The sequence below is a fragment of the Brienomyrus brachyistius genome, unplaced genomic scaffold (assembly GCF_023856365.1).
Source record: "Brienomyrus brachyistius isolate T26 unplaced genomic scaffold, BBRACH_0.4 scaffold35, whole genome shotgun sequence".
NCBI classification, from domain to species: Eukaryota; Metazoa; Chordata; class Actinopteri; order Osteoglossiformes; family Mormyridae; genus Brienomyrus; species Brienomyrus brachyistius.
In genome coordinates this window covers 172,690-185,881 of record NW_026042310.1, presented here as the reverse complement: position 1 = coordinate 185,881, position 13,192 = coordinate 172,690, and the positions used below count along the sequence as shown (strand labels likewise).

Below are 13,192 nucleotides of genomic sequence, written 5' to 3'. Positions count from 1 at the left end.
ATTTTTGCGTCTGTCTGTGTATCATGACCTGTGATGGACTGGCATCCCATCCAAGGTGCCCCCCCCCACCCCCCCCCGCCTTGGGAGCTGTGCTTCTGGGACAGCTCCAAGCTCGCGGCGCTGCCCGGTCTGGAAAGGATGGATGGATGTGTGGATAGTATCTTTAAAATCCTCAAATAACTCGATGATGGGAAGCTGTGAAGGAGCGTTTAAAACCGAAGAAGCTGAGCTGGTTGACAGAGGGAAAAGTAAAATGTAAGAAAACGGATGGAAGATTCCGGAATGAGCAGGACTGGAGATTCCAGTAGAACAGGGTTGCACCTGCAGAAGGATACCTGCTTGACACTTGAAATCTTGTTCTTTCTACCAAACACCCCTAACAGGAGACTTCAGTCAACCCCTCCCCCCGCCATGTTACATTCCTGAGTATGGCCGAGTGAGGTTGTAGAAGGTTTAGGGAGATAAGGATGCAGCAGCGAATAGCTGTGGGTGATAGTGGAGGTGTGTGCATTCTAAGGAATGCAATCGACGCTGCGATCTCCGTCTTCAGGTGGCCCTCGCTTAATTTCCCTTCCTCCACCCTCGCTGACCCAGGCTGCACCCTCCTCCTGTCCGTCTGGTCTCATCCCCCACTTCTATCTTCCACTTCATCTCTCCGTCTTGCCCTAAGCCTGCCACTCGTTAAAACATTAGTCCTCTTTTAGTGCCGTCTTCCTTTCCACTAGTTTATGGGCTGATTTTTTGAAAAAAATTTTTTCTTTCTTCGTGCTGTGCCGGTATCCATCCATCTTCCCTCTATCACCGCTGCCCTTATCTCTGCTCGCCTCGGCATTCTTGGCTGTAGGGGGCATCTTTACACGAGGGGGGGGGCTCAGCCTCTGGCTCCTCCCAGGTTTAAGTTCCCGTTTGCCGCACCCCAGTCCCTCCCTCGGAGGTAAAATTAAAATTATGCAATCCGGCTCCATGGATTCCTTTCTCTGTTTTATCTTGGTTTAGGAGATCTTTTTATACCTCTCCTGTGAGTTATCATTTTTCGCTGAAACGCGACTGGAAGACTAGCCAGGAGCAGATCGGAAACAGCTGTTACAACATTTACATTTCGGCCGTATCGCGAAACAGGTGTGGGCTGCTCTAGGTGAAATAATGGAGTCTGGAGGGGAGGGGGGCTCACTTATGGGCTAGAGCAGGCTGAAGTTCAGTTCCCCTCGTCTGTGAGCTCACTTTCATTTTATATTTAAGCCAGAAACTTGAAAAAAGATACCCACTAAAATTCGATAATTCCCATCAATGTATTCCCTCGGATTTATGGCGGTGAGACACCGTTCCGAGTAATGCGTTTGCAAGCGTGTGGATCACGGATAGAGCCAAGTGTTCCCAGCGAGTGTTTTTAAGAGCCGGCGAGAGGGATTTGTGGCACTTTTTCAGGGAAGGGAAGCAGACATTTCGCTTATGGAAATAGAGATATGACATAAACAGGAGAAATGGGTAAAGTTTTGCTTAGGTAAGCTGTCGGCATTTTGGTTGCATGTAAATACTGTGACCTCTGGATGTGCTTGGAAAAAATGGAAATAAACCAGAAATCTTCGTGGGTTCTGCATCTAGGATGTTTGGGGGGATGGGAGGGGGGGTTGGACTAGTCTCTGGGCTAGTCGGCTGACCCTTTAACCCAGAACCTAACCCCGTCCCTCCAAAAATACAAACCAGAAGTAACTTACTTTCAGACCTACTTTTACACAGCAGCACAAGCTGTGGAAGCAGGTCAGGTCGAGTACCTCTCTCTAGATGTATGCCTCTGGGGTATGACCCAACAACCTACTGGTCAAGCCTTCAGTCCCTTTGGTACTGTTGTCCACAGTGATGCTCTTATAATCACAGCCATGTTCATTATTCTTGTTGACATAAATATCAGCCAACATTGAAAATCTGTGGTTTACTGACAGATTAGAACAGTGTTTAAGACTGAAGCGTTCGTAGCTTACTGCGTGGCTTAGTAGGTGTGCCTGTGATCAGTAGGTTGTTGGCTCGAGTCCCAGGGTTGGCAGGGTGATTTCACCGTTGGGCCCTTGAATAAAAAATGCACGTCGCTTTGAATAAAAAGTGTCTACTCAATAAATAAAATGCAAATTTGTATCTGATCATTTAAGCTGGGCTGAATCTAATTCCTAATCCCAGCTCAGGAGCTATTGACTCCCTACTCCGTGAGTCCTTTGTACCCCATGAACTCTTTCATTCAAAGCCCAGGCTTGTTGACCTTCCTGACAAAGGTCTGTAGGCAGACGATCGTCAAATGTGCCGCCCCACTTCCACCACAGCATCCAGCTGATCAGGCCATGATGCTTTTTGCCCAAATCTTAGCAGAGTAGCGTTTTAAAACTAATATTTTTAAGAAGCGGCTGTGTGGCGAAGCAGCTGATTTTCCTAAAGCCACTCGGTGTCCAGTTGTCGGTATAAGCGGGAGTGAGTCAGGCGGCTACAGAGCCTGTCATGCGGCGTGCCATCTCCGGCTGCACATCACGGCTGCACATCACGGCTGCACATCAGCAGGGAGAACGATGGCGCGAGGAGATGCCGGGGAGCACTCTAGGGGGACACAATCGTCCTTGCAGCTGATTAGTGTTTCTGACCAAAAAAAAAAAATCTGTTTTTTAGAACAAGATTCCTGGACCTTTCATGGATTTATTGGAGGGGAGGAGTTGAACCCCAAGCTTTGTAAACGTGCTTAAAGATCTGCTTGCGTTCCGAATTGCAAACCACCCAATCTTGGGCAAACCGACCCAAAGCTGCCCTCACCAGCCGGACTGTGGTCCTGGCCGGGCCCCTAATTAAGGCTGTATATCAATTCTAACCCCCCTCCCCTCCCCCAAATCCATCCCCACTGGCTCGGCTTTGATTACAATCAGTGCAGGTTCGGTCAGCGAGTGGCTGGCATGATCCATCCACTCCACCCCCCCCCCAGAACATCCTAGATGCAGAACCACAGCCCTTGGTGATCACCGAAACAGAGGGATCTCTGCATGGCTGGCTCGTCAGATTGCGTATGTGTGTATGTATATGTGTGTGTGTGTGTGTGTGTGTGTGTGTGTGTGTGTGTGTGTGTAAAACAATTTTGTACAGCTTCCAGATGAAGAAATCCAAAACCCACGACATTTGGTTCTGATTACCACACCCCAGCCTGCTGCATACGTGTGTGTGTGTGTGTGTGTGTGTGTGTATGGCAGCCCATCCCACCTGGGCCCCCAGCCCTGAAGGGGCCTCCTTGCCCCTCCCAGGTACACATTATCGCTCGCTCAGGCTTTTACTGGTGCTCAGTGTAAGGGGGGGAGGTGTGGGGGGCAGACTCTTCCGGCCAGTAAAGCGCTCTCTGTTCCTGGAGAACCTCATATTTCAGCGCGGTATAAAGCTGCCAGATGGACGCCGTTTGCCTTGACGGCACTCTGAACCTGGGAGGGGTCGCTGCTCTGCCTTGCCTGTGATTTCTACGCGGCTGCTCTGCCTTGCATATGATTTCTATGCGGCCGCCCGCCTGCCCTGTCATAACGCCGTCAATCACTCCAAGTGCTAAAAAAAAAAAAAAATCCCAGCGTTATCAAAATCAGTTTCAGTTGCCATTCTGTGACGTTTCGGGGGGGTTGTCCTGACCACACACATGAAGGCTGATATTTGGGGTTCAGGGACTTTTAGGGGTGGGGGGTAGTTTATGAGGGTAAAATCTCTAAGAGGTCACGCTTCAGATAAGCCCAGATGTCCCCAGTTCTGGTACCAAACACGTCTGAAGCGAGTCTGATTTACAGCCCGTCTGCCTTTATTCTCCACATCTGAACAGTCTGCATGTGATAGTGTGTCTAAGCTGTGTGGGTATGTGCCCCCCCCCTCCCCCCCGGGGGAATCTGGCTGTGAAGATTACTTGCCTCGCCCTAGGAACCTGGATCCTCTCCATATATATTCCTTCCGATTTAAACATCTTATTTCGGTGGGAATGACGGCTCTGAGTCAGGCCAGCATGCCCCCCCCCGCCGCCCCCCTCCCCCATATCCACACCGCATGTTCTGTTTTACTGACTCTGCAGTCGAGGTGAGAGCTCACTTCCTCTCTTTCGTGCTGTGAGCTGCCCGCACCCCTGACAGGAGACCCTTACGTCCGCAAAGCAGCACTTCCTTTCCTACCTCCACCCACCCCACTTAAAACAGTATTTAGCACATCCCCCCCCCCCTCTTCCTGCACAAATGTAGTTATCCCCCAGTAATCAGTAATTTTAAAACAGCTAATTTTGGTCCCTGTCTGTAGGGATGAGCGTGACCCATGTATGAGACTCTAGCAGCTTGCGTGTGCACTAACACGTTCGTTTGGTCACTAGTTTGTTCGGTCAGTCGTTTGTCTGATCAGTCATCCGTTTTAGCGGTTTCAGCATCTTTGTCCCACGTCACCTTGAACTTTTCCTCCACCTCCTCCCGGGCCACGGAACCCAGTTTGCACTTCCCCGGCACCCCCACTGGAGAGAAGGGTTCGAGTTGGCAGGTGCCATCGATCTCTTCCCCCCGCCCTGGTTTGTCCCTAACCGGCTGTGACAGCCCTCCAGCCCTGGACAGACCCTCCAGTTCACCTGACCGGAGCTGTGCTAACTAGCCGCGGGGGGGGGGGGGGGGGCATCTCTGTTCAGTTTCCTCATCCAAAAACCCCCCCTTACCCCAACAGTAGACGGCAGGGAGGCACGACACAGGCAAGCCGTGGAATTCTTCTCCAAATCCGGTTCCAACTCCAGTAACAAAAAGATCTCTCTCTTTTTCTTGTCCCCCTCCCTTTTTTTTCCCTTGACAGCCGTGCTATTGGTGTTGGGCTTTTCACGCATTTCCTGCCCGCATTAGCAGTTGTACCCCACCCCCACCACTTCACCATGCCCAATTACTGACACGTCCCCTCCTTCACATCATACCAAGGTCAAATATTTGACCTTTTCCTTTCTGCGGCTTAAACCGTTAACCCTTTGCACCTGGACTGATGGATCACACACACACACACACACACGCACATGCACACAGTCCATGGCTTTCTCTTCCCGCTGCCAGTTTTGCCGCCGGCCTCCTCGGCACCAGATTGGCATGCCGTGAGTCTGGCCTCCAGCTCTCCGTTTGGCCCGAGCGCGCGCCGACCGCCTGCTCCGCACTTCAGTCCTGGCAGCCGGCCGCTCTGAGGGCCGTGGGATCTGGCACCGGCGGGGAATCGCCGGAGAGCAGTCCCAGGTGTACGCCGGAATCACGCCGCGTCTCGGAACAGGGGGGGGGGGGGGAGGTGCAGTGCGGAGGATTCAAGCACTCTTCCCATTTCCTGAATGAATAAATTCACCTTCGACAGTCCAACAGTAGCTACATTTTCCCGGATTTTCAGAAATAAGAGGAACTCTGTCGCTCGGTAAGAGTCAGGACGCTCCCCCAGTATTCCGGAACCTTGGCCTCGTTTCCAGTAACTAAATGTTGGTATTCCTCGTGCCGCTAAACGCACTGCCGTTTACAGAATAGGCGTGGCGTGTTAACCGCCATGCACACCTACTTTCAAAGGGCCAATTGTACAGCTTTGAGTGGCAACCTTTGCATGCCTGCCAGCTGGGGTGTGTCTCTGCATGTGTGTGTGTGTGTTTTAATCCTTTCTGAGTTTCGGTGTTTGGTCTGATTCGGACGTATGCTCTGCCGGCTCCACTAAAGCCCATGTGGGATTTAAGGCTGCAGTCCGGAGTGTCAGTCATCACCTTGAAGCGGGAGGCAGACAGCCACAAGGCAAAGGCCCCAAATCCCCCCCACTCTCACACCCCCAGGATGTACACACAGGCTGAGGAGAGACCCCTAGTGGCAGCTGGCGGGGAGGAGCCCTCATCGTCCACAATAACGAGCACATCAGTCGCTATGGAATCGTTCTATCGGCCCTTAGGAATGTCACAGAGCCTCTGGCGTTGTGTAGGTAACTAATGAGCAATTCTCCTCCAATTATCCCATATAAACTGTCACAAAGAAATGGGAACGTGTCAAATGAGCCAATTATCTATGACAAAGACCGAAAAACCACAATATCTTATCACTGATTGTATATAAGTTCTTATCTGTTTAATACTGCACAGACGATTCAGTTCCTTGGGGCCATGTGTTTGCTATATAGGTTATGACTCTGTGCTCGTGATCGGAAGGTCATTGGTTCAAATCCCATGGCTGGTAGAGTGAAGTCACCATTGGGTCCTTGAGCAAGACCCTTAACCCACACTGCTCTGGGGACTGTCTGGCTGAATATATAAATGTCCACCGACCACCATCCAGCACACTAGCGATTTAGTAGCTTTTTCCCCCTTCGATGTTTCTGAATGTTTATGCGGAATCTGGGTTTAATTGTCTTATCGGAAGGCAGAGCTGGGACCAGAATCCTCGCTTTTCTGGTCACGTTTCTGTTCCGTTGCGGCACGAAGAGCCACATGTTTGGAAACGTGAGCCGTCAGTCGGCGCCTCTCAGCAGCTGCCGGGGCCCCGGAGGAGCGACATTCCCTTTATCTGCCTCCTCCCATGGCAGGATTTGCAGCTTGACATTCTGTTTATGTCAGGGGCCCAGGGCCCCTCGCTCCTCATCTCGGGGCCCCCGGGAGAGACAGTCACGATATGCAGGTTTCTCTTTCACAAAAGCGTGCGGTTGACCCAATTACTTCCTTCTCAGGATTAATCCGCGCTCTACGGAATCAGCCTGCCTTCCCGCACTGTTCCTCCAGCCCCAGGACCCCTTGCTCTCCGTTCAGCGGCAGTTTAAGAATTCCCGTCTCTACCGCTGAGTTTTTCCGATCCTCCGCTGCTGATCCTTGCGTCCGACGGAGCGAGGCATCTCTAATCGTCTTTTTCCGAACGAGGCCCAGGCTCCCTCATCCGTGCGCTTTATATTGTCGATTTTTGATTTGTTTGCAGCGAACCTCAAAGGAAGCCGAGACTATGTAGAAATGTTTATCGCCCCTCCCATCCTTTCTGGAATGTGTGCCCTGGGTGAAACCCTCAACCAGAACTGAAAACGTCCGACTCGTGGCTAAGTGGAAGATGAACGTCTTTCTTTGTAAGCGTGAGAAGGTATGCAAGGGCACGGTGCCCGAGTCCTCTGCAGATATAGCAAACAAACCACCGTAATGGCCACTTGCTGCCCGTCCCCTGTTGCTCGCTGATGGCTCAGGGTGGGGGGGGGGGTCTCTCCCTGTGGGATAGCCGCTCATGAGAATATCGTGAGAGGCGGCGGAGGATGGGACAGGTGACGATTCGGTCGTCCAGGCAGGGTGCGACATTTGGCCTGGGAATCTGCGACGGTCCCCCATGCTGACAGGTGTATGGTTGCCTGAGAAATGGCAGTAAAGGCAGTAGAGTCCTTACACACACCACCTCCCATAAAAAAGCAGGTTCTCTGCTTGTAGACGAAGGGTCCGTTTCACCCCTAGGCCGTGATTTTGTACATGTGTTCCAAATGGCCGACCCCGATGTCAGCTGTCCGGAACCCTCGGCCCACCCCCGGCCAATCAGCTGCCCCCATCCAGAGCTCCATTTCTGAGAGGCCACCTTCTGCTTCCCTCTGCACTCCACCCCTAGGCCTCATCCAGCAAAAACGCTACCGCCAGTCCTACTTATCTTATTTCCCGATGCCCCTCCCCCTTAGCTCCCCCCCCCAGAAGACCTCTAAGACCACTCCAGCATAATGACGGCCGTAATTAACTGTAATAACCTTGTTTTCATTCATGTAATTGAAGTGATCATTCCAATAACCGCCACCCCCACGGGACAGCGTGCGAGCGTGTTTGTGCGCGTCGGAGAGATTTACAGCCAACGTGCGTCTTTGAATATTTACAAACATTTATTAAGATTAAGATATAAGATATCAATCGCACCTCGCAAAAGTTGTTGTCCTTATACAACATACATAACGGCCGCGATGCGCTGAAAAGCGGCAGCTGAAGGTCAGCATTCGGCCCGTTGCCGCGGCGACAACACCTGTCCACCTGTACCTACGTCTGTCCATGAAAAAACTCCCCAGCAAGGACAATTTCTAATAATTATATAATTTTAAACACTTGCAACTAAGCTGGCTTGTACGTTCACCCAATTCATCATCTTATCGATCCCGAGTCCACTTACCCATTGACCTTTGACTCTACAGCTGTTGATTCTGCCCCCCCCCAGGGTAATGGCGCATATGTGCACTGATGGGAAGTCCCCCCACCCCAACTCCCAGGCCTGAAATGACCCACCCAAAGACGGTGTTCACCACCACTCAAACCCCCCCAGTTGACCACACACAGTCACGACACTGAATATGAAATAAACAAGTTCCTTAACCGGCCATCTAGCTACAAGCTTCTCACTCTGCTCGCAAGCTATTGATGTCATTTTTGAAACAGCCTGGGGAGGGAAGAGAGAGAGGCCGAAAGTGAGTTTTTAAGGGGGGGGGGGAGGTAGAAAGAACAAAGTGATCCCCAATGACACCCATTGACCGAGGGTGCATGTCTTTAATATCACCTTTTTCACCAGGAAGCCTCCACAGTGTTGTTCAGAGTGAATGTACAGACCTGGGTGGACGTTCCACAAAGCAGGATTTCTCAGTCAGCTGGGTTAACTGGATCGTCCAATGAGAGTTTAGATATAGAGCATTCCTATTGGACAATTACGGACAATCGTCTATCTTAAGTTAACCCCGCCAAATGAGAAATCCTGCTTCGTGAAATTCGGCTTTTGTGGAAATCATCGCGCATCCCTAACCCTCCTGGAAAACCTTGAGCTGTGAGACCCGGCAGAGGCAAAAAAACACCACAGACACTGAGAAATAGTACCTCTGGAAAACAAAAACCGGCACACGACGAAAAGACAAACGCGCTGGGAAATTTCAGCCGACACCGCAGCCGCTGAAACACCCCAGGCCTTATCCCGTACGACAGCCCATACAAGACAAACGCGCGCAATTATCTCGGGCCATTTCGGACGTAATGCATTTACCGCTCAATCGATACTTATCAGCAACTATTAGGAAGGTCAAGATTAAGATTTATCGTACCGCAAAATACACCTACGAGTTAGCAGATACCACGCTAGTTAGCGGAGAGCGTTCGTGGCCCCAAAAGGTTTCAGGTTTATATCCCAGGAGGAGGACAGGAAGTGGAAGGAGACCTTTAATGTGTCCAACCAAGGAATTGTGAGCTGGGCAAGTCATCTTAAGAACCAGGGAGGCTGACAAATTTGAGAATATTTACACTTGGTGTTGGGACGCTTACGTTAACTGGGGGAGTGTGTGCGAATTAGTTACGGAGGCTGACAGGACCGCACACGTCTCGCTTCAGCCCAGGACAGGTTTATAGACTTTATCCTCTATTTTTAGAACAGCCCTTAAATCGCGCCGACTTTCCGCGGAATTATGAGCAGACGTAGCGGGAAGGCGGATAACGAGCGATGCCTCCCAGCTGGATTTCGGTTCGCCGGAGTCCAGGACGCTCCGACGCCTTAAAACCACACCGTGTGCTGAGCGAGACCCCCCTCGCCCCCCCCGTCCCACTCGTTTTCATGTCGGAGTTTACTTCCCGCTCGCATCCGCCGCCTTCTCCGCGCCAGATTACAGGATCGCCGCAGTTTTCCTGGGATGAGAACATGATTCCGTCCTACTGCGTTCTGGCTACCGGCTCTTTATAGAACATTTTGGTTCGTCGGTCCTACTTCACAGGAGCCCGTAGACTTCAGAGGGAACAAAAAAAAAAGCCACTTGAGATTCACAATTCGGCAACAAAAGCGACAACGACTGACACTAATGGAACACAAACTATCAGACACATCCTTGTTGTAAGAATTACCCAAATAGGCAAAAATAGCACCTTTTTCACACACATAGTGTATAAATTTTCTAACACGGTAAAGAGATTGGGCCAACTGTTAAAATAAGAACCATATAACTATTGTTTTGAGGCGCGAAATGGGCAAAAATCTGACTGTACTCCCACACGTGAAAGCGGAGGATTGTGGGAAGGTGACAGCTCGTTACTGCATTCCACAGCTCCATAACCCACCCTGAACTGGAATGGAATCCGGGTCGTAGGGGTCCTGCAGACGAGGACAGCAAACAGCGAAGGGGCCTGACCTCCTAATAGGACCACTGCCCCGGCGACCATCGGCAGAGCCCCCCCTCTAGTCTCTTTGTGCATCCGAGCTCCCCCTCCACCCCCATGGCAGCAGATGCACTCTCAGAATGACCCCCTTCATAACCGGACTCCTCCTTATCATGCCCATCCCTCCTCTTTCACATTCCAGACCTGCCCTTTGGTCCCTCTTTCCCTCTTCTTCATGCCCACCCCCTACCCCCACCCCCCCATGATAAATTACGTTGCTCCCTTTCACATGTGTAACCCATAGCAGATATATCTCCACCGGCACTCTGGTAACAGGATCGGCTTTAACACCCCCACACCACACGGTTCAGCTGTGTCTCCAAGCGGCCCCCCGACCCCTCGCTGGAGTGGCAGGAGCTGCGGGGAGGAGGGGCTTGTGACACAAAGGAGAGTGGAGATGGCAGGAGACGCCGCCCAGCTGGCCACGCAGCTGCCACCGCCGCTCTGTCGCTGGGAGCCGCTGGCACGCCGCCCAGGGGCTGCCAATCCACTGACTCGCCCAACCCCCCCTCCCCCGCCCGCCTGGCATCGCCCGCCTGGCCAACGCCCTTCGCCAACGCAAACACCGCCCCCGGCGCTCGGAGGTGCTCTCCCGGCCGTACTGAGGCACTGAAGGCCACGCCATCATCTCAGCGTCCTGCTGCGCTTGACTTGGGCCTGCCGCTCTGGGGGATGTCGGACGTGGCACCGGGCCCGGCGTGGTGCATTATCTACATATGGGAGCCCCTACCCCACCCGCACCGGGCCCAGTACGTCCTTCTTAAAGCCTCCTTTCCGTGAGACTCGAAACCCCCCACGCCCCCCTTCCGAATCTCACACTACACACATCTGCGACCATCGCCGACGAGACCATCCTCAGACACGCAGGATGCAGACACCTGACAGAAATGCCAGCGATTGGCCCTCCCTCCCTTTCACTCTTCCATTGTCTCCATCTCTTTCCCTTCTAAAGAACAAAGGAGCGAGACACCCTCCCCACGAAAGTGTTCCCCTGTTTGCCTTCGTCCCCCGTGTTCTCCCCCGCTCCTTCCCCATTCCCGCCACGATCCGCACCCGGCTGTTCTGCCCGGCGCCATGCTGACAGGAGCTGCGTGTCGGGCTCCTTTTCCCGATCCAGGGAACCGGAGAACTTCTCTTTTTGCCTGATTACTGCCAGAGTCCGTTTTCCCCCGGCGACTGACACATCATCCACACAATTACCCACAATCCCTCCTGGGGGCACTTGCAGTGCCAGATTGCTGGAGCTCCCAAGCGCGCCATTGTTTTGTCTGTGCTGCCCCCCCCTCCACCCTAGGCAATGTCCCTAACCCCCCCCTCCCTCCTCAAATAGGCCTTGCCTCTGAGCCCCATCCTGAATGGGTCACACACCATAAATCTTCAGGAGAATTTGCATTAGTCGTCTTTACTTGCCGTACGGCCTCCTGTTGTGATTCCCTGAATGAACAGACCGGTGCACATACACACACTGCTGTATTTCTGGAGGGCCAGGGGGGGGGGGGTGGCACTTTCACAATGACTCTCATTATTACACAATTAACTATCCACAACCGCACAGACCACCGAAGCTCAGGAGCAGGTGAAAAACAGATCGAGAAGTTGGAAAGTTCTCCTTTTTCCAGTGGGGAAAAAAAAAGCTGAAGTAACGACAGATTTATGTACACAAGACAGCCCCCCCCCCCGATTTGCATTTCTGTCTTGCAAAAAGATGAAACCGACGTCAGTAATAATGATGATGGCTTAATTCTGTGGCGATGTTCCAATAATCTCAGTTTTTCACAAAAACAGTGAAACCTGTGTCTACGTTTTTTGGGTGGGGGGGTGAGGGGCGGGTGCAGAGAAGGACCCACATCTGAATCCCAGCCCCTCTTGACAGTTACGCCCGAACTTTCGCACCATTATTAAGAGAAAGCGATCTAGCGACATGCAAACATTTCCGGCGAAGCTCAGATCTACGATTTGTTTTGAGACGGTCTCAGATTCCCTCGCGCATGTGTCTTCCAGTTCCACCACTTTTTTTGACAAAAGGACTTGGGCCGTTCCTGGGCGACAGCCAAACCGCTGCATTCCCATTAAGGCCCTGGTCCATCTATCGGGCACGCCAGCTCTCTCTCTAACACACTTTTATATCATTAAAAAAACTTGTTTATTCAGTGGCAGAAGCGACTAATTACCAGTTATCAAGTTAAGGTCCCCTTCTATACCCTCCTGTTCATTTGCTCACCAAAGTGCTGTCAGCCTAATCAATTTACATAACTAACACTGGTGTCTCTGTCCATTTGTATCACGACACATTTCCTGAGGCGATCAGACTAAACTACATCCTCTGTGGTGAAAAATTACAGCCTCCCTTGCTGGGAACAAACATTTTTTCAGTCAGAAGTCCAATGCAAAAAAAAAAAAGTTAATGAAAATATCGGCCATCTAAGAATGAATACGTTCATTTTCTCCGTCCTGATGTGGGACTTCAAGCCTCATTTACGGGATCTGACCTAATCCGCGAGACCCCCGTCTTTCGGAAATGGACGCTTTCCATCGCGCTCAGCTATCTCCCATGATTTAACCATTTGTCACCAATACCGCCGGTCGCGGAAAAGTCGGCTTCCATTTAATCGGGAATGGGGCAGACGCGGCAAACTGGATAGGCTCAAACCTTCGGGGAAGGTAGGGGGGGGGGGGATGGATTCTAAGATTCTAAGCCGCCTCTTGAAGCAAAAACGCACCTCGTAACTCAAGAGAATTATTACCCCCCTACCCCCGCTGTCTGCATTAATGTTTCATGCTGTATGTTTGGTGCCAGGATTGCAGTTTTATGCTGTAACTGGATATGCGTCCGTCACCCCCCCCCCCCCCCCATCCACCCCCCGCTTCCCCTGTTCTGTCACCATTTGGCCGAGAGTCCCGCATAATTCCAAACTCATAATACATAGCGTGAATATAACAAGTCTTCCTGCTTCTTGGCCACGTCAAATTCAGATCCGAACAGACCCTCCGTCTGAAGCTGGAGTGAGTGATGTGAGTTTTTTTAAACTTGATGGTCGACGTGGA

The 13,192-nt window shown here is 51.7% G+C and overlaps 1 protein-coding gene across 1 annotated transcript in view; it reads left to right on the top strand.

Annotated features, from left to right (window-relative positions):
• LOC125721665 (ephrin type-B receptor 4a-like) overlaps positions 1-10,927 on the top strand; it is a 37,045-nt gene extending 26,118 nt beyond the window's left edge. The window contains 1 exon segment of the mRNA XM_048997602.1: positions 10,472-10,927. Coding sequence (XP_048853559.1) covers positions 10,472-10,927 — 456 coding nt within the window.
• Positions 10,928-13,192: the final 2,265 nt, after the last annotated feature.